We start from the raw sequence: 22,878 nt of genomic DNA on the forward strand, positions 1-22,878 counted from the left end.
TTTTAAGCGTTTTAGCAGAAGTTCAGGAAAGAATGGTGGCAATCTTTGTGGAAACCGTAAATGTATTCTACACACTTTGATTAGCTGCTTTGTAGATTCATTATTACTGACAATAAATCCAAAACAAAAACAATTATAAGTGTGATACACAAACATTATAATACCACTAATTATCAATTAAGCTATGCAAACAAAACAAAAACCTGTCTGGGTATCATGAAAAGCATAGAATTCTAGTGGAGGACATGTTAAAATGTCAAGGAAAATGTTCAGAAATAAAAGAAAAAAGTAGAATTTAATTCAAGGGAATTTAAAATTGTATAATTAACAAAACCTCCTTTAGAATGGTTAAAATGATTTTGGTCATTTTTGGACTAGAATTAGTACAGTCAACAGTAACAGATACTGCACATTCTTGTGTTTAAATGAAGATCCTACACCGAAAGGCTAAAGAACTAAATCTGTTCTTTTCCATAGTTTTGAATCGAGAAGATTATGAAGAGACTGAAGGTGATCTGAATACTGTGTTTGACCTTCAAAGGTATTGAACACGTCAACTCAGTAGGCTTCTTCAGAATAAATAGTGAAATAATAAACAAAGGATATACAGTAAGTTGAAACAATAGGAGAGTGCAGTTAAAACTGAGAAGCACTTCTTACACAAAGGAGTGTGGGCATCTGGAATAATTCTTATTTCCTGATTTTTATGTAATGCTTTTCATCCTAAAGGATTCCAATGTGCTTTACGGATAGAAAGAAACCCACTTATTCCACCACTGAAGTGTAGCACCCAGTTGGAGACACACAACAGGCTTGTGAAAAGACAAAAAGTCAGCGGTCCCATACAGCACATCAGGTAGAGAAGAGACATTAGCAAATTAATTAAACTACACATGTTGTCTAGTCTTGTTTTCAAAGCTGATCTTCCAAAAACATAGGGTGCAAGGTACTGTAGGATACACAAGCACAATTACCACCAATTAACCTATCAGCTGCATATCTTCACAAGGTGGGAGGAAAGAGGAGCACCCAGCAAAAACACACATTCGCCCAGGGAGAACAGGCTCCACTAAGATGACGCCCCATTCTGGAAACCAATTCCACAGCCCAAGAATTAAGATGCAGTAACAAGACCCAGCACACTGGGCCATCTGACCTGGTTCATCAAAACAGTCAAAATATTTTTCACCCAATGTGTTTATGAATACATTTATATATATATATTTTTAGCATTCTGTGTAAATGTTTTCTACATTTGTTAAATAAAGGATATTGTTTTATTTTGTGAGCATGACTTTCATTTTAAGGCATTTTTAGATACCAAAAATTCTAATTCACATAAAAAAAATATTTTTGTCTGAAGAGTTATGAACTAACGACACATTATACATTTAAGTGAACATAAGAGAGACAAAATACTGTAAGTGTCTATATATTATTGAATGCATACCACTCTTACCTGTTCTTACTTCTTTGTACAGTGGTTTAGATGGACATAAGCAGTCTGCTATCAAAACCAACATCTGTAAATCACAAAAGATTTTTGTACAAGTTCAACTTTTATACAGTACAAAAAGCTTGTAGTTAGATTTTCTAGTATTTTGAAGAGCTTTGTAGAGTTCATTCCACCTACTTTTTATCCTGAAACAGACTTCAAAATGTAACCTTAGTTATAGAACATGAAGTTCTATGAAACATAAAATGCTTGTACTGGAACAGACACTTCAAAATAAACTGGAATTATTGACCAAAAAATGTCAGTTTAATAAATAGTTAGGATAACTAAGCAGATCTGCAAACAGTTCTGTAAAAAACAGAAAAAAAAACACTGAAGGTACAGCAATGGGTCTAATTACAAAGCACTGCTTTTCATATACTGTATAACCATTCACCAAAAAAAACAGTGTATGAGCATTATGTGGAAGCCCTTCTTTATATTTCTCCAAACATTACTAACCCACCGTTTTAACATTCTTTATGATTACTATGCATTTAAGATGGTCAAAATTATGTTATCAAAGAATTGTGTTATCTTTGTGTGCACAAAAAATATATTTTATTTAGATTTATCATTATTGTTGATAAGAAGTGTAACAGAATTATCCTTTCTCTTCCTTCTTACATGTAAATGTACAGTATGATGAATATAACCTTTACTGTTTTATTTTGACTCTGTGTGTAGCAAAGCGATTTTTAATATTTAATAAAATATAGAATACTGTGTTAAAAAAAGAGTTTATTAATGCACACTTTCACTGAAAATAACTGCAAAAAATGTTTACATTAAATTCTGACTCTGATCTCCCTCCTACCTAGAAAAGCAAAGGACCAGGGCAATTAGCTCATTTTCCAATCTTAAGAGCACAAAGCACTCCATGCTACTTCAGTTCCCTTTTCCCTACACAACATCTCTCTGCACATTAGATAATGGCTCGTTAGCTAACTAATTTCAGACTTAGCCAATGAAATGGCAAAGATGGATTGCTTCTAAAGTTGCTTCTAGAAATGACCAACCTCCTTTCCTGGCTGTCTCAGAGGGAGTGGCAAAATACTTCCCTCCAGCCCAGCAAGAATAGTCTCAAGGGCTACTTAGAGGGCAGTGATACTTTGAAGGATGGGGTTTAATGATCAGTTATGTAAAGTTACCTACTGTATTAGGCAATAAATGTTTATTCTTATTAAATGAGTTTCCCTGACAAAAACTTGAATCAAAGAGATTGTCTGGTAAGTGTTTATAAAAGCTATTTTTTTGTAAAAATGTTTTGTCAACTTTACAATAGTGAAGCTTAAAAAGAGAACACACACAAAATAGTATAAAATATATAAAAGAAAATTTTATATAACCTACTAGAGTCGACCTCCCCACAATAATGGAAATAGTATATTCACATCACAGTTCTCTGGCTTAACCTCTATAAAAATGGGCATACAGTATACAGTATGATGTTAATAAAGACACTTAGTTATGTTGATCCATTTCAGAGGCAAGGACAGCATTATATGCCTAATGTTTAGTGGTCACCTGTGAATACTGACAGCACTGTACTTCTTAAATTTTTTAAACTATATTTGCTAAAATTACAAAGTGCCTTAGTTATATACAACAGAAGACACTGTCGTCTTCTACATTTTTAAGTATTCATATCCAAGTTACACATACCTGCATAACAAGAAAAGAAAACCTCTAAACACATATAGGAAAATATTTTTCAAACTACATGGTACTGTATGGCTATGTTGCACGGGCGGAGCGGTGGCACTGTGGCTAAGGATCTGCGCCTGTGGCTGAAAGGTTGCTGGTTCATATCCCGTGGCCGGCAGAGGAATCCTTATCCGTTGGGCTCCTGAGCAAGGCCCTTAATCCCGGCTGCTCCAGGGGTGCTGTATAAATGGCTGACCCTGTGCTTTGACCCCAAGCTTCTCTCCCTGTCTGTGTATCTCATGGAGAGCAAGATAGAGTATGTGAAAAGACAAATTTCTAATGCAAGAAACTGTATATAGCTAATAAAGTGATCTTATCTTACCATGTTGGGGTATTAGCAAATTCAAACATTTCCAAATGTTTTAAACACCTAACCCTCACAAGTTTTGAAACCCTACTCTACCACACTAAAGAAGTACTAAGTTTCCAATACACACTACCCTGAAATAACAGGTGATAATTAATTTGATTTCTGACTAATTGCAATTATAATGACATCTGAACATCTCCAGTATTTCCTATTAATAATACATTCTATTTGTGATAATATATGCACAGTATAGTTGACAATCCTGGCTTGAAACATAGTCTGCTTTGTTATGTGAATATAGAGTAAAATCTCTTTTGTTGAAACATGATGACAAAACATCACAGGATTTCAGCATGCTTTAAATACTCAGTCACAAATATATTCAAAGCTTTCACAAAGTTTCACATACCAGTCCAAGGAGCAGTCCAGTTAGCAGTGTAACAAGAGCAAAGGTGAGATAAGATCCCCAAACTGGAAGACCAAGTGTCTCTGTCATGTAGCTGTGAATTTGCTATTAGAAAAATAAATAAAAGGTAAAATGGTGAAAAGGTGAAATGTTAATGTGCACACAATAACAAATTAATTCATTGTTTCATCTAGATTCATCGTACAGGACTTATGTGGCATTTGTTATTCAGTATGTTTGTTAGTGTTTCCCATTTTACAAATTCTGTGTGATGTAATTGTTTTGTATCACATTGAGTTTCTTGAAAAGTACTTATAACTTAAATTGTATATTATAAATATTATACACTGTTTCCAGAGAATGTTTGGAAGATTTCAAATAAAAAAGCTATTTCAAAGCTAAGCCAAAGAAGATAACGTTTACCACTGTGCAGAAAGGTAGAAGGCAGCACTGATTTTATTGCCTTGTACACATTCTGCCAAGAAGCTTAGATGTGTCTTTTCACAAGCTGTTTCTCAAATGCTGATTAAAGTATGAAATAACACTCTTAACAGAAATAACACCAAAGAGAAAGAACACATTTTCCATTAAGAAATACATTTAATTGGAAAATGCAGCTGTAAATCACCGCTTTAACATCAAAATGCCTCTTGCATATATTGATTTTTGCAAAAGGGCAGATTAAAATGTTTGAAGGATTTCTAGAACATCAGTTCTTTAGATCTTTTTTGTGAATCTGTGTTGGGAATGGATAAAACTTCAAGCAGTCAAACTTGTGCATTTTGTTTTGTTAAAGCAAAAATGAGCACTTAGTTTTAAATACTACAGAAAAGAAAACAACCATGAATAAACAGTTGATTTAACAGCTAAATATCAAGCATATTATATTTATGTACTAATTATTTGTACAATATTATAAGGGCACTGATTAAAATATTATATTAATAAATACATGAGCACAATCATACTTCAACCCAATACTGTATATAATCTACAATTTTACACTTTAAAAAGCATACATTAAGTTGAAATGTTATACTGTATATTCTTACTATTACTATTATGAGCTTACTATTCATATTACCAATAATTGTTAAAGGAAAAATATATTTTAATAGGACACTTTGAGATTTTGTAAATGATTTGAAAGTTTTATACAGCTGGATGCAAGAAGAGGAAGTGCATTTTATCAAAAAACAGTAGTAAACAAAAGAAGAAATAATTAATTTCATTCAAGATATGCTTAATTTCAGAAAATGAGCTGGACAGATTAAGCAATAATTAAAATAACCCCAACTTGTGTATTATTTTGCCAGGAATATACCCGAGCAGTTGGTATAATTATAGACACAAGAACACAAGTTCTTTATTTTTTCTATTTTCTTAACCCCTATTTGTAACAATATATTATATAATATACATATTTAATATTGAAATGTATATATTTAATACTGAAATAATAAACAAATGAGTATTGAAACAAATGATGCATTTATAATGCATTTCAGTACATAAAAAGATCGTCCATATCCCTTCTGAAAAGTGGACTGGAACAATGAGACTTTTTTGTGAAAAAAATAAACTAGACTTATTATTATACTAATATTTCAATGTTGATACTGGTGGTGTTAGTCTTTGACAAGTATACAGGCACTTAATGTAGTTACTGTATAGCACTTGAGTAACTGTTTGCAATTAGCATGTTTACCTGCTCCTGTACTCTTCCACAACCAGATAAAAACCATAGTAATACAGCTGAATGATTATGATTATGATTATGAAAAATATTTGGAAAAACAACTCAAAGAATTTGTACTTATGTGAAGTTTAGTGACAAATCCATTACATATTACATGTAATCACAAACTTGAATCAGGGAATTTGCTTCCTAACTTCATGAGGTTGATTTTAGCTATGGTACAGAGGAAGTTTTTTGTAGAATTCAGTCCTGGAAAATAAAATATACAGTATAAAACAGTAAAAAGAACTCACGTACTCTAATCCAAACAGAAAGTTGAAAGAGAGCAGCCATTCCTGTCATCCTGTGGAAAAAGAGATCAGTTGAGTCATAAAGCAGGATTTAACAAATTCCCAGCTGTACATCAGCAGGGTTCTCCATTATTACCTCTTCCTACTGACAAGCCAACCCCACCTTAAATGTTTTTCTAGCTGATTGTTTTAAAATTAACTAAGCTGAAGAGAAAACTGTTAATTAACTATTAGACACTAATGAGCATGATGTCTACTTAAAAAAATTATGCTTAACACTAAACGACAGATTATACCCCAAAACCCAGCTGCTTATTCTGTTTGTTCTGGCAAATGGTCCTGGGATATCTGTGATGTATACCTGAGAGAAATATACTTAAAAAACATAGCTTCAGTTTTTCTAATGCTATAAAACATCACATTACTGTATGTTACAGCTACAGTATACCTAATGGTAAATGTTGAAATTCTTATGTGAAGTGTTATTGTAAATTAGATTCTCATAATCTTATAATTTCCTCTATGACATCTGCTGGTTATGTCTCTTGTGAGGTAAATGTACAGTATATCACTGCTGTACAAATTGTATAGCGGTACTATACAATTTTTTTTCCAATCAACACTACAGGAGGTTCATCCAGAGGCCAACAGATTATTGAACACCATTCATTAATATGATGTGAGTTTAGCACCAGGGCTAATTCAAAAACAGTTAACTGGCCACAGGAAAAGGTAAGGTGGACTGAGGAAAAGATTAATGGATGTAGGGCTATTTGCATACATTTAAAACATTTTTTCTATATTCATATTCATTATTTTATTTTGAAAATAGGTAAACAAAGCATAACAACAAATCAATTGTTACTCAGAATATAGCTATTTGAATGGTAATTAATTTATGCTATTTGGTGACACTGTATCTTCTGTCAGTACACATGTGCTGACAGGAGGTGTCTGTTCACCCAGACTCAAGAAAGAAATTTAATCTGTAGTCTATCTTGTAAATCTGAAGCAATATCTCTGGTAGCAAAATATTAATTTTTTTCTTAGTTTGGCATGATCCTGTTTATACAGTATGTACATTTATGTATGTATGTTTATGTATGTTTAGGTCTCCCAAACATTACTTTTTCCCTGTGAAATATAAAATTAACAGAATGAAACATAAACATATAGCGTTCTGGTATGTACTGTGTGTGAACAAAGTTATGTTTCATACACTTTGAACTGAATTAAAATAAAGCACAAAATTGAAAATTGGAGAAAACTGAAAATTACACAATGGAAGAAGGAGATTTCCATCCCGGTATAGGTTCCACCGATTCCCACTTTTTCTCTATAATATAACTCTGAAGATCTTCCACGGCTCTAGAAGACAGATACCTACGAAAACTCCCATCCTTTGTACTGAAAAAATAGGAAACATAAGTAAGGAAAAGTAATAAAAGTGATTACAGCAAGTTAAATAAGAATATTAAGATACCTTTTCATGAACAGTAGAGAAATGTCACTGTAACAGTTGTGACCGGGTGTATAAAAGAAAAGGTTGAAAAAAATCTGAGGGACTACAGAAACATTTAGTAAGAATATTATTGTATAATATGTTCAAAAGGAAATCAGTTATTGCACGAGTATCATTAGGAATATTACCTTGTCTAAATAAAAAGATGATCAAATTTAATTTTCAGTTTACCTATTGTTCCTATGTGGATTGACTTTGCTGTATGAAAGCTTATTCATACTGTAGGATGAAACACTTCTTTCAATATTTTTGAAATGGCTTTTTATACTGAAGTTCTAAAAATGAAAATATAAACCCTGTTGTTCCAAGTTTTTTTCTGTTCAGCTATGACATCTCACATGAAGAAGGGCTTGTGAATAAAACTCAAAATATGCAAGACACACCTGGGAAGATTTCTTCATATACAGTACAGTACTCAAAACAGTAAGACCTATTATCTGTGTACTCACAAACTCTCAATGGCAAGTAGAATATATGAAAAGACTTACTGAAAAATTGTTGGCAGAGTTGTGACTAGAAATCTTCCACTCAAACCTGAGACAAATGAATAAAGCAACATTAATTAAAATGTGTGGAATGAAACTTTTTGGAATGCAACTAAAAAGTTTAATATTTAATCAGCGTGGGAGTACAGCAGCCTCTTGATGGCTCAGCTGTAATATGATTATGGTTCTACAGGCCCACTGCACCTAATAGTTCAATTCAAAAGTAGCAATTATCCACAGAAAAAAGGCTATCAATAAGGCATTTGTCATGTAACGTCTTTGTGTTCAAACTTGCTGACTGGAAAGAGGTTACATTCAAGGACTACTGCAAGCATAAGATGGGTATTTATGTAATCATAAGAGAACAAATTTATTCCACATTTAAAATGGCATGTTGTACAGGGACAGTTTTATTTAAACTTTAGGGTTTTAAAATACACGTTCCACAACAAATGTGCTTCAAATATTTAAGATCAATTCCATCAATTTGCAAACCTTTTATTTTAACCTGAATTTATAAACCAAATAAAGAATAAACAGAGAATAATGGATAAATATAACGTAACCAAGAAAAGATGTCTGAGGTAAAAATGCTGGATGGTTTGACATAATGCCTTTCAAAACAAACCCAAAATCGAATATAGTTTGAAAACATTTATGGTAGAAAATGCTGCATCTCTACCTCAGGATTCCAAAGCTGTGTTAGAATAACCCCATATTTATGCCAAATTTAAAGTTTTGCTACGGCTATTTCAAATGCTAAATTAACTCAATTTTCATGTTTATGAATGGACCTTAAAACTCCAATATCACAGATTTTTAACTTTCATGTTTTGGCTGTGACACCCGAAGAAGGCTCTACAGCCAAAACACTGTTTCTTTTCTTCTTTTTTTCAGCGTGGAATAAACCTTTACTTGTTCCTTTGCAGCCTACAGTATTCAGACTGACGCAGCTACCTACTTGAAGTTGTAGATTATATTTTAAAAGTTAATTTTTTGCTGAAATATTTAATTAATGGTGAACTCTAATCTAACACCAGAGTTCAAACACAATGCTTACAATAACAAATGCACAAGAAAAGATATAACAAGAAAATAGAGGAACACTTATTTTATTATTGATGGATAATGTACAAGGATAATGGCACTATCATTGCCAATGACATTATTACAGTGGTAACTCATTTGAAAATGTAACATCAGGAAGGAAAAGGATGTGTCTGCCGATACTGAAACTACGTCAAAAGACACCCTACATTAAATTAAGTACCATTCTATTACAAAAGCTGTACTTTATAATGACACAAGTGACATTATGCTGAATATGTATATTATATTAATATGCTGATTTGCAGAAATCTTAGACATTTTAAAACACAATCCATAGTAATCACATATAGCATAAAAATTATCCATGGCCTCTAATTGTGTTATTATAACACATTTGACTAATATTTATATACTTAAGCTTAGTTTGGATGAGAAGAAACCCAGCTTGTCATATAACTAAAAATTCATAGTAAACAAAATCTAAAATAAGTCAAGGTTAATTAAATATGACAGCAGATACTGTATAAAGTGTTGCAGATAACATTAACCAAACAAATCTAAATCACTCATTGTCAGATGATCCCCAGTATAAGCATTATTAATTTAAAAAAAAGTTAAAATAAAACTGTTTGTATAACATAATGCATGTCTATCAGGATTAACTGTAAATTTAAAACAACACGGCTAAAGGATTTATAGAAATTTCAAAATTACGATCATCAAAAAATTGTTTTTCTTTGCTTAAAGAAGGAAAAATGTATAGCAGAACAGTGCAAAATTATGTTTGCATTCCATGTTACAATACGTTATCTTTTTCAGCTACTTAATATCTCAGAATGTGATGCTAATCCTTACTTATAAGGGAAAAAAAAACATTCTTAGCTCAGAAATAATAGTTGTCAAATAAGGACTTTAGCACTTTATGACATGTAACTGAAGAAGTAATCTTTTCTTGTCAAGTGCCATAAGGGATTTTTTCAATAATAATCATACAGAAGCAGGATTCTGACAAACTGCCTGCTCTGCAGAAAATAAATTAGATGAGTAGACTGGCTATGAAGACTATTGAGCCCTATCTGTGTAATAATACCATAAATGCCTGCAAACATCCTACAAGAATAGGACTAAGCTTGAATGTATACCTTACTCTATCATTCAGGCATGTCTCTGTGAGTTAGCTTACAGAATTATTTCTAGGAGCTATATGGACTTTCTTGTCCTTAAGTTTAAGCAAAGTCTGTGAGGGTCCATGAACAAACCCTACTAACCAAGGTCTGGTCTACAGTTAGATTAGCCACGTCATCTATCAGGTGTTCTACGTGCGATCTCCACATGACAGGTGAGAATCACAGTGAGTAAAATGTTAACAGAGCTGTTAGTAATGTGTGTAAAAATTCTGCAGGTGTCCTGAGGGATTATAAAATTTGGTGCCAACCATTCTTAAACCAATAGTAGTTTTAGCTGTGCTCTCCAGCAGGTATTAACACAAAGCATTTGTAACACAGCAGGACTTCTAGAACATATTTTTAATTAGGATTTCACTGCCACTTCCCTCATTGCTTTGATATGGACAAAAGTAGCCTAGGAATTAGCAAAAAATATAAGGGGAAATTAGTTTAAGGTGCTTAAGTACTGTTTACATATTCTTTCATATTTAATAAATCATTTTATCACCCCCTGAAAACTTAGGTAAACACAAAGATAAATGTTAATTTTAAAATGGTAAATCTTCTAAACCTAGTAATCATTACATGCATACTATAAATAATGCCTAAAGTTTAGGCTTGCAGTTAATCATTATTTGCGAAAATATTGTAGCAGTGGTTTGCTAAATTTTGCTGTTCTGAAAGATGTAATCTCACAAGGAAAAGAAATGGAAGACATAGGAGTAGTAGAAATAGAAATAGTCTCTGAAAAACCCTGAATGCATCTTTTAATTACAGTGAAATGTAAAACCTATTAAAGCACTTATAATAAAGACACAGTAACTCTTATTTTATCTCGCTTTAAAATTACACAACATTTAAAAGAAAAATAATTTAATCAACTCCTTCTGCACTGTTTTCAATCATAAGGTAACGCACTTCACAATTAATAAGTAATCTAAACTACTGAAAGCCCTTAATAAGACCACTCGTACTTTCCAAAAGTAAAGTGTTAGTCTTAGATTTTACAATTTTCCAGGTCTTTCACCAGTTAAGCTGCTGAAAGATGAGAAATGAACTCATTCCCCCCCCCATTTAGTAATTTTATAGCTCCATTTTTCTGTTGTTAAAGATAAGAAATCAAATGCACTGAATTCTGATTTTCTTGAGGTCTATTATCTTTTGCAGTACAACTTTAGTATTTGATGAATCTGTCATTTAAATTATAAATGACTTCAGCTTTACTGCATCTGAAATGGCTATATTGCTGAAATGCTTTTCAGTAATTGAAGTGGACTAAAGGTACTGCATCAAACAGTAGCTCACACTAAAAACATAATTATAAGTATCATTAATTTACCAACCCAGTATCGCTGTTAAAATATGCATACATCTCATTTTATAAATGGCTTATGTAGTTCACAGTAAAGTCCATGTACTGTACACATTCTCTATTTTTTTATGTCAGGAAAAGGCTCTTCAGTGTTAAGAAACTCCATATAGTCTATTTTAAATTTAAACTTTAAAATTATTCAGATCCTTCCTATGGTGTCCCTTTTTGTTACAATTACAAAATGATGCATATATTTTTTTTAACTTAGTATTTTAGTCAAAACCAGATTGCTCAGACAGAAGAATTACAAGGATATGTTACAGAAAATTTCAGCAAAAACTAAATGGAAAAAAATTAAGTTGATTGCATAAATATTTTGACCTGTGCTTGCACAAAATATTACATACAAACCCTTTTTGGTTGAATCTCTACCATCTTTGCATCATCTTTACAGCGTGGTGCAATTTTTGCACGTTTTGTCGTCTCAGCAAATTTGCTTGACCTCACATTGCTTGAAGGTTGCTTCTGGGCAGGAGTTTTCGAGTCTTTCCACAGATTATCTTTAAGATTCAAGGCATGACTTTTGACTGAATGACTGGCCATTCAAGGTCATTCACTTTGTAATTCTTAAGACACTTATGCAAAACTTTCACCTTATTATGTATTTCCCTATTTGACTTAAATAAGTATAGTATTTTTTGTTCAAGTTTCAGGTCTTAAGCAAGTTTTCCTCCCTGATTTGACAATACTCTGCTCCATCTATGTTGCGACCAGTCTTGACAAGCTTTTGACCTCATATTGAGACATGGGACTATAATATAATACTACCATCACCATACATGACAGTAGGGATAAGTGTTGATACAGTGAGTGATACAGTATTAAGTGACACTGTTAGGTATACATTAGATGTAACACTACATTTAGATCAATAAGTTCCAATTTAAGTGGAGGTACAGTGTTCAGTTGTTAGCACTGCTGCCTCACAGGGCAGGGCCTTGGGTTCGATTCCTGGGGTGCTATCTCTGTGGAGTTTGTTTGTTCTCTCCTTGTTCACAGACCTAAGACATACTGGTAAGTTAATATGCTTCTAGGAAACTCTGGCCTTGGTATGATCTTATGTGTGTTTGCATCTATGTGTGGCCTGTACCATCCAAGGTGAATCTTGCCTTGTACCAGTTGCTTGCCTGGACTGCCTCTGACTCCCCCTCAACCCTGTACTGGGAAATGAATGGACAGTTCCAAGTTAATCTTGTCTGACCACAAAAGCGTTTGCAGTATACCTGCTGCACTACATAGTTGCTTTGTTGAAAACTCCATGTGGGATTTGTTTTTTTTTTACATTCCTTACAAGCCTCCTTTATGGAGTGACTGAGATATTGTTGACCCATGACGTGTGCTCCCATCTCCGCCACTGAGCTTATGAGAGCCACAATTATCACACACGTATTACTATGTAATAGTAATTCCTCTGGAGGTTCACTCCACGAAAATAGAAGATTTTCTTATTTTCTTTTCTCTCCCCTACAGGGTCTGGCCATGGCTACAATGTCACATTCCATTGTCACTCTTCCCCTGGTGGCAATGGCTCTCTGTCATGCCCCACCATCTCCCATGGAGCCATTTTATACTCTAGGTTCTTTCTCTGCTGGTCTTTAGCCTTCAAGGCCTCACTCGTCTTCTTCAGTTCACCACAGAGTTCTATGCATGTGTAATGCAGATTCTTAAGCCTTGTCTGTAGCAACAAGACTTTCTCAATTTATTGCTTAACTATTTTAGTTGTTTCAGAAATGCATATTCACTTTCAGCCTGGCTGATCTACAGCTAATTAATCTGAGTCACTGCTGGAGGACATCTCTCAAAGTAACATTCTCCAACTGAGAATAATTGTATCTTCTGCTGTTAGAGAAACACAGCCATTTTCAAACTGCTTCTGCTGTTTGTGAATCTTGTCAATGAGCTACTGGAATTTACTTGGTCCCGACACCTGGAACATACAGTACATCATTCGTACGATCCATGAACCCTTGGTCATGGATGCTGAACTGATCCTTCATCTCAGTTTCTTTTTTCTCCTAATAAAACTTTCAGGAAACATTCTGCACCACCTCAGCCACTCCTGAAATGGCCATGAGTTCTGTAGTTCTGCCCCTGGTCCTTTCCAGAGCAAGAAAGCATGCAAGGCAGGGCCAAATGACTCCATGACTCCTATGCTTATTGCCGTGATAAAATGAACGACACCAAATATCTGTCATATGACCCTTCATGTCATAACAAAATGATTTCACTCTCAGAATATCATTCTTTTATTGCTTCTCAGTGTATTTTGTACCTTGGGACCTAGATGCCATAAAGTAACTGACACAAGAACAAAATCAATTGTAATTTTTCATTTTAAAATTTTTATTGGAAAAAAGGCAACTGTGTATGAAAAGTACTAGTAGATGGTTCAGACAAGCTGTTCTAATAAATTAGTCTTATCCTGCAAAGTATTAAATGAATCTACTTGACAGGACCATCTTTAATCTGATTCAATTTGGTGCAATGAGGGATTCGCTTATCAGATTTAGCTGATTTTGCTCTTCTCTTACACTGCAATCTAGATTAACGTGTTCTAATCTCAATCCAATCAATCTGACTAAATCTGCTATATATACTGCTATATACAGCAGATAGATGCATAAACTGGGCTATCTTCTGACCGTACTGCAGTAGTCATAATCTCTTTAAATGTTGTTATTATTCACTAATTTCTTACACTTTACATTTTGTTTTTCATATTTTAAATAAATAATTAAACCATAATCCCCTAAACACTTCAAACCATTTTTGAATCCAATTTAAAGAAATACAGATATGTTTTGGTGACTATTAACCCGAAACCATACATTATTACAGAGTAAGAAAGTATGCTGGAACAAATGCAAAAAGAATCTTTATTTGTGATACCCCATTAATCATTTTTGATTTCAAGTGCTGGGATAGTCATTTGTGACTAGCTGTTGAGTTAAGGAAATAAATATATATATATATCTTACATGCTAATTCAGTTTTAGTAGGGTAAGCAATGAAAGAACAAAAGAGGCCTGCATTATCAACATGACAACCAGCACTTTAAAAAAAATGTGTGCGACCCTCAAACAGAGGTTCTTCCTCCTGAAAAGGCCTTATAAATTGTCCCAGTGTCTTCTTAATTGATCAGCACACCATATTATTTTACTTTGTATAAACTGTGGAACCTTTTGCAGGATTCTTTTGGAGTTGTGGTAGCACCTTGGTAACAACATCATGTCTCAACAATATAATCATGGATTGAATTAAATGGTTTGTCACTAATACAGTATGCATATACAGTAGATTAGCACAGGAAAGCACTAATCGGTTAACTACAATTCTGGATAACCTGAGGACACTGGACTACATTACACCACAAACCATAGGGCTTCAATTATTGCTTAGTGAGATAAGGGTTGCTCAGCAACACTCATTCACTGTTGTCAGACAGCAGCTGTTTAATACTATCAGCATGTAAAATTGAACAAAAATTAGGTAAAGCATGGTTCCAAAGACTGCCATGAAGTATGAATCAACATCAGACCAACCATGAAATTTGAAATCTTTATAAACCATAAGAGTTCCACTGCACCTGGTTGCTGTGTCACATCTACCTTCCCCACAGTGATGCCAAGAGCCTGGCTCTGCTTTGCAAACTCCTCCCAGTCAGGCTGGATCTGCTGACAAGCTGGACACCAAGGTGCATAGCTATATCAGGACACACAAGAGGGACAGGAAAAAGCAAAATGAATATACTGCATTTTTTCTACACCACTGAGTGACTGTATACAGTATGTTCAACATCTTCTTCAAATATGTTTTTAATAACTTTAGAAGAAATCCATTGCATAAATAATCTGCATATTTTAAAATATATATATACACATTTTACTTTGTACTGTATGTGTGCACATTTTAGTACATATACAGTATATGCAGTCTTTTCAATTTATATTTGAACAAAAGATTGGATAATATTTTTGTATTTTCTGTCTACTATATTCATTATTTTAGTATACTTAGAAGCAGCAAAATAAAATGCAAGGATAACAAAAGGCTTTCATTTTACACTTGCACAATCTACATAAAACTACATATATTCAACATAAAACTACTGTACATATAATTCAGAAATATTAAATAAAACTGGTATGAAATACTAAATGCAGAGATGTTACAATTAAGTGAAAAATCATACAAAACTATGCACCAGAAGATGGTTCCTCACACTTTGAAAATATTAAGAGTCATTTCAGAAAATATGCATGACAGTTAACATTTTCTAATATAATACAAGATAATATTCTGTTACAACAGCATATTATATAATTTTAGCTTTAGTTTACAAGTTTAATTTTATGTAGTTTAAAAAAGGAAGCCTCGCACCTCTTTACTGGCAACATTTGTTGTACAGTATGAGGTATTAAAAATATATTTAAGTCTGCATAAGACATACCCAAGCACAATTGGAAAACTTTTATTAAAAATATATTTACACTGCTGTAAAAAGTTTTAAATATTTTACATTGGTCTACTCAATTCACTCAGTATTATTCCTACACATATCCATATTTTGTTCCACAAAATGCAGCCTTACAGCTTTGTGAATGTTACAAAAGAATGAAATAATGTTAAGAATACCTGACAAAGAACAAATTATATGTGAATGTTAAATGAGACGAATTACAAAACAATTTATACTGTCTGATTATGTATAGTTACACAAATTAAACAGGAGTAATATATCAGTCAATGTTGTTTCTGTAGCAGAAAACACTAGTGGCTTTTGAGTAAAGTGATGCGTTATAAAAGGCGATATCGTTCTTATATTGTTTTATTGTTTATATATACTTAATGAATGTAGTATGTCAAGATTACAAGTTAGGATGTGGTTTAGCCCTACAGTACCTGTATGGTATGGTTTAGGCAATGATTAGAATATATGATGGTGTTAGAACACCCATTGCTATATACCGCTCTCCTAGTAAGATTCATGAATACCTCAATATCTCACTAAATTTAGCTTTACAAGAGTGGCATAAGCAATTTTATAAGCTGCGGGTCTCATCACTTTCATCTGTATTACTTTCAGGGCAACATAATGCAGTGCTTTCCAAAGGGTGAAATTAAATGCTTCTTCTCTCCTGTAGAAAACTGAAACAGAACATTTATTCATCCCTGCTTTGAAAAATCGAACCCACTCTGTGACTCTAAATGACTTTATATCAATGCGCAAAACCTAACCTTGTTAGTTTTGTTTTTAAAGAAAATTGAATTTTTCACCACAAGCCAGTTTAATACTTTATGCCTTGTAGTGTTTGTGTCTGCTTGCTCTCAGTGTTTTCATCAGGCTATAACACCACAAGACATACATTTGTATTATTATGCCTTTTTTTTCCTCTTGGATAGAACTTGCATTATTGCTACACATTTTGACAAATTCAAATGTTGTCTAATACAAAAAGCTTTATTACAAACAGCATTTTAATAAATTATTTTATTAATGTACCACATCAACTTCTGGACATAATTATTGGTTAAATGTCATTATAAATATACACACAGCATATATACATTAATTACATGTACATTGATTACATTGATTGATATCATGGCAATGTTATCAGAAACACTATGTCATTATTTATTCAACAAAAAGTAAGCCAAAATGCAGAAACCACGTGGGACCCTTACTGCTTCCATGGGAATTAAGAAGCTAATTAGTAGCCAGGTGCTGCTAACCAAATGCACTTGATTAGTTGATCAGGCAGTGTGACCACCTCTATAAAAGTAGAACATTTGGCAGTTTGGTGATCTGGAGCACTCAGGTGTGTGTTAACACCATGCCAAGGAGAAAAGACATCAGCAATGAACTCAGAGAAGCAGTTGTTGCTGCTCATCAATCTGGGAAGGATTATAAGGCCATTTCCAAACAATTTGAAATCCATCATTCTACAGTGAGAAGGATTATTTAAAAATGGAGAACATTCAAGACAGTTGCCAATCTTCCCAGGAGTGGGAGCCCCAGCAAATTCACACCTACAGTATGTCAGACCGTATAATGCTCAGAGAAACTGCAAAGAACCCAAGAGTTACATCTAGGGATCTACAGGCTAAAAGAACATGTCAGCATGGCTTAGGTTTGCAAAGTTGCATCTGCACAAACCACGGGATTTCTGGAACAATGTCCTTTGGACAGACGAGACCAAAGTGGAGATGATTGGTCACTATGCACAACACCGTGTTTGGCGAAAACCAAACAAAGCTTATCACCATTAACACCTCATACCAACTATCAAGCATGGTTGTGGAGGGGTGGTGATTTGAGCTTGTTTTGCAGCCACAGGACCTGGGCACCTTGCAGTCATTGAGTCGACCATAAACTCCTCTTTATACTAAAGTACTCTAGAGACAAATGTGAGGCCATCTGTCCGACAGCTAAAGCTTGGCCAAAATTGGGTCATGCAATAGGACAATGATCCCAAGCACACCGCCAGCAAATCTACAACTGAATAGCTGAAAAAGAAAAGAATCAAGGTGTTGGAATATCCAAGTCCAAGTCCAGACCTCAACCCTATTGAGATGCTGTGGTGGGACCCTAAGAGAGCTGTGCATAAACAAAAGCCCTCAAACATCAATGAACTGAAGTAATGTTGTAAAGAAGAGTGGGCCAAAATTCCTGCAAACCGATGTGAGAGATTGATAAACTGATAAAATACAGAAAATGATTACTTCAAGTTATTGATGCTAAAGGTGGCTCTACAAGCTACTGAATCATGGGATGTACTTAGTTTTTCAAACATGGTTTCTGCATGTTGGTATATTTTTTGTAAAATAATGACATAGTGGAATCTGTTATGTGTTGTTTGTCACCTGAGGTTAGATTTACCTAATTTTAGGACGTTAAGGACCAGATGTTTTTTTGTTATGTCCTGATACAGTGTATATAAAACCATAAAATTGAAAGAAGGTGTACTTTCTTTTTCACATGACTGTATGTGAAGAGGTAATTTCTCATTATGACTGAATAAAGTAGCACATAATGAATTGGACAAATAAAACAGGAATTTACAGTACTAAAATGTGATTGAGCGCACATTTTAAATGTGACTTGCTGATTAATATGATACATCTACATTACATTCAATCAAGAACAAGCATACTGTTAGCAACAAGCTAATTTAGCTTTGACCATCGATACAAACACGATACAATCATTATATTTAATCCATCTTGTTATTTAGTATTAGTAAGATGCTGACTGGGACCAAAAATGTACATTTTAAAAAGATATTGAATTATCCCACATGTTTGTATTAAATGAAATGTAATGTGCAAAACAAAAAATGACAACTGCTCTATTACAAAAAGTATAGTAGGAAATTGATGTAGTAGTTTAATGGAATACTGTTTACTTTGTGATTATCAGTTTTATTCCATTGAATGTATGCCAAAGTTACAGATGTGAGATACACATTTACGATATGACAATACTTTGTCTTATAAAGGGAGGCTTGATAATAATCAATGTTTACTCACATTGTTAAATTTGAAATCTACCCTGAGTAAATTTGCTAAACTTTTTTGGGAATTTACCTTAGTCTTATACAAATAAAGTTTCTGAGCCTGGTTACTGCACTGAATCACTAGTCCTCCCAATTTTTACATTGGGTTCTCAATCATACAGGGCCTCAAGAAAAACACATAATATCACACTATGTTTTTTATTGACAGAAATTTAGTAAAGAGGTCTTTCTTGAAATCACAGACATTATAGTCTAGATAACATATAAGGGTGAACATTGAAATCAATTGAATCCAGAAGGCACTAATTTCAAATAATTAATGGTTTACTTTCTGTGTAGATTACACTTACTGGCCATACAGTACCTACCCATAGGCCATACAAATCTCATGAACTGCATATAGAGTTAACTCTTAAAGAGCCTTAGGCACTTGGGGGGAAAACTGAAAATTGAAGCACATTTTAATGATTTTCAATTAAAAAAAAATCTGTGTGTTTTTATCTGTAACAGAGAATATACGTTACTATGTCAAATCACTATTTTGACAGTGATAAAATACAAGGTGTTTTGAACCTTGTATTACATAGAACAAACATTAAGCTTTAGAAACAGTCTTAATACGTCTGATCCAAGAATATTGTTTGCATTAGGTTATGTACACACCACTAGATCTGACATGGACATGGTTCTTCAGTTTGAAAGCACTTAAAATTAGACATCTTAAATTGTTTTCCCCTTGCTTTCCAAAAAGAGACAAATATCTTACTGTCATTTCAGTGTGTAAAATACAATGTATAACTACGTATCAGTATTGTATATCGCCCCATAGTGCATGTTTAATCTACACTTGACACATTACGATTACAATTATAGATATATCCTACACAATAACTGGCGAGTTTACGTGACGGGTAAGTGATGTTGCATGTCTTATCTTTTACTTATAATTTATTCCTGTATGTAAACCATAGCCCAAATACAAAAAAAGACAACGTAATTTTGATAATCTTGACCAGACTCGCTTGCTATTGAACCTACTGGACACGTGGCCATCTGTGGATCTGAATTTCAATATTCAAAAAATAAAACAAATGCAAAACCATTCTTACAGTATGTCAAAGTAATTCAAGCATAAAATACGATTCGGCATATATAAAATATACAACGAATTTTTGGGTCAGTGAAAGAGGACACATTTTCATTTATATACAGTGACATTGCTGCAGATAATGTCTTCCCTCCACTTTTGTCAAAATGTTTCATTTTTTAAAAAATGAGTAAAGATGATTGGGCATTGCTGATGATCATAGAGCGCAGTTCCGCCTTCGATACGTACTAGTACTACTGTTGGCATTAATACTAAATGATAAAAAAAGCCACCAGTACGACAGTTCCGAAAGGGTGTTCTGTACAATTAATTGGGATTCCCAAATGTTCGTTTAATTAATTTTGCACAACGTATTTGTACACAATGATTTTAGGAAAATGGCCTGAATATGACTGCAGTTCTGAAAACCCCGCCTTCTTTTCTAATCATACATATATTTCATACTTACAATTTTAACATCCATTCACCCTTAAGGATGAGTGTCCAGTTGGAGTCAGCAACTGAAAGCACTTTGTTTTCGACTCCCGGGTATGCAAACACTGCCGAGATGGTTATTAAAAGGAGTAAAAGTGTACAATAGCCAATTCTTTTTTGTAAGAATTTAAATTGTTCTAGCTTTGTTGTCCCCGCCATGTTGACAGCGCACATGACGACTGCTAGCAAACCAGGAAATAGAGCTGCCAGCCTTTTAAGGTAGACCACGTCGCTTATTGCGCACTGCATGTACTATACGACTTCTGATACTAGGTGTTCTTTTCCGTAACGATAAATCATTTATTTCACAAAATTATTTAGTTAATAAAACTGAAAACGAACATCTTTAAACGATTTATTTTCTTTTTTGACAGCAGTCTCAGCTTATGTAAGATAAGGCTAAGAGTTTTCGATGCATTTTGTGATTTTGTGTTCCAACAAGGCCCACATATTCCGTTTCAAAATTATCTTTAGCAGTACTTTTGTTGTAGACATTTAATCTCAAAACACATTATTGTTATTTGTTTTAGACGACGTTGTATAGCCAGTTTGAACGCTAACATCTATGGAATACTTCGTTCTTCACATGAAATGAAAGAAATGTATCTAATAACAGAAAAATGCTGTTGCACTATTTGAATTTGTAATTTCACTAGCGATACCCACAACAAATGTTGATATGGCAGCAAATGAACTCATTGTTGCATTACAAATCAGGGTTACATTCAAATAGTCGAAGTCAGGACCACCTTATGAAAGTGATCTGCTTCTGATGTGTCCACCATGAACAAAAATATATTTAAAAACCTCCTATGAAAATGCCATGAGAGTAATGAGTGACATTTGCTTTCTGGAGAAAAGCATTGTCATGTGGAAAGAATAAGAGATTCCTCGTCTTCCTGTAACATGGGTGGAGCACAGGTTCCAAAATGTGGTCAGCATGTTGTAGCACAGTGAGACTAAAATAAGCAGTAGCACTTTAACCTCTGAAATTGCTGTTAATGGTCCCCCAGGACAATGCTGCCATGGAAAGACCACAGTAAGTCTTTCAGCTAAGGTTGCCTGGTAACTAATCAGGTTTATGGGTCTTCGATGATGCCCAGTTGGCTGTAGCTCATGAGTAGAAGTAACCTTTCTGCTGGTCCTTCCCAATCTGACTATGCTATTAGAAATGGGTTACACTGTTAACACTGTCTAAGGCAATTACATGTGCTTTCTTTCAGAGACTTTTAGGTTTAGTCTTATACAGTAGTTTAAATTATTTTAGGTATATGTTAGCACTTAGTTTTTTTCATTTTCATTTCTTGAAAATGACTTAAAGCAAGGGCTTATATGCAACACATGCAGGATACAGAGCAAACCAAACTTTAAAGTTTTGCTCTTTGACAAAATGTCAGAAAAAAAAGAAAAACATTTTTGCATGTGATGTTTCCACATTTTTGTCCATTTTTGGTTGGCTTTGATGTATTCAACATATTTTTCTCTTTTAACATGAGGCATTCTATTTATTTTATCTCTGATGATAAGTTTCAGAGAAATGCAGGCAAATTAAAGCAAATGCTTAGTTAAAACAACAAGGGATTAGGGCTATTACTCAGTCATTCAACAGAAAGTACAGTACAGTGAAAAAAGTACAAATTTAAAAAACCCTTTGATATGATATTTGAGTAGGTAGCTTTGTCAGCATGCATAGGCTGCAAAGGAACAGGTAAAGATTTACTCCATGCTGAGAGGAAAAGAAAAGAGACACAATGTTTTGGCTATGGAGCCCTTTTCAGGCATGCCCTGTTCCTCTCCTCATTAATATGTATGTTTTATATGTTGCATAGAATAATGACAGAAGAACAATATTTATTTTTCAGTGTTTTCTATATATAATACAGGGGAAATTTAAGAAAATTAAAGTTGTGCTTTAAATCAAAACAGGGGATAGATCTTTAACTAAGAAGGCTGCCTAGAGATAAAAAAGAGGCTTGGCCATTCAGGCACTTAGTGCTGTTAAACCTTATTTTTCCCTCATCTAGACAGACTGCATGAAGAGCCAGTTGTATTACTTTTACAAAATGGCTTGAAGCAGATGACCCATGTATTCCTGTGAACTGTACACACACTATACTGTATATATAGTACCTTACAAAAGTATTCAGACCCTTAATCAGTTTTCAGATTTTATTGTTTTAATGCTTGGCAATATGACAGGTGAAGTAACCACTTATTTGTGTTATACTGTATACATAAATTATTCCAAACATTTAAAGTAAAAAATCAATCAGA

General features: G+C 33.7%; 1 protein-coding gene across 2 annotated transcripts in view; it reads right to left on the minus strand.

Annotated features, from left to right (window-relative positions):
• tmx4 (thioredoxin-related transmembrane protein 4) overlaps positions 1-20,783 on the minus strand; it is a 45,906-nt gene extending 25,123 nt beyond the window's left edge. For both annotated transcript variants that reach the window (XM_015351158.2, XM_006625997.3), the window contains exons 1-7: positions 20,579-20,783; positions 15,089-15,204; positions 7,918-7,963; positions 7,186-7,314; positions 5,915-5,960; positions 3,922-4,023; positions 1,460-1,523 (exon numbers count right to left, since the gene is read on the minus strand). In XM_015351158.2, coding sequence (XP_015206644.2) covers positions 1,460-1,523; positions 3,922-4,023; positions 5,915-5,960; positions 7,186-7,314; positions 7,918-7,963; positions 15,089-15,204; positions 20,579-20,778 — 703 coding nt within the window. In that variant the 5' untranslated portion in view covers positions 20,779-20,783. The remainder of the gene's footprint in view (positions 1-1,459; positions 1,524-3,921; positions 4,024-5,914; positions 5,961-7,185; positions 7,315-7,917; positions 7,964-15,088; positions 15,205-20,578) is intronic.
• Positions 20,784-22,878: the final 2,095 nt, after the last annotated feature.

Source organism: Lepisosteus oculatus, chromosome 2 (assembly GCF_040954835.1).
Source record: "Lepisosteus oculatus isolate fLepOcu1 chromosome 2, fLepOcu1.hap2, whole genome shotgun sequence".
In the NCBI taxonomy this organism is placed as follows: Eukaryota; Metazoa; Chordata; class Actinopteri; order Semionotiformes; family Lepisosteidae; genus Lepisosteus; species Lepisosteus oculatus.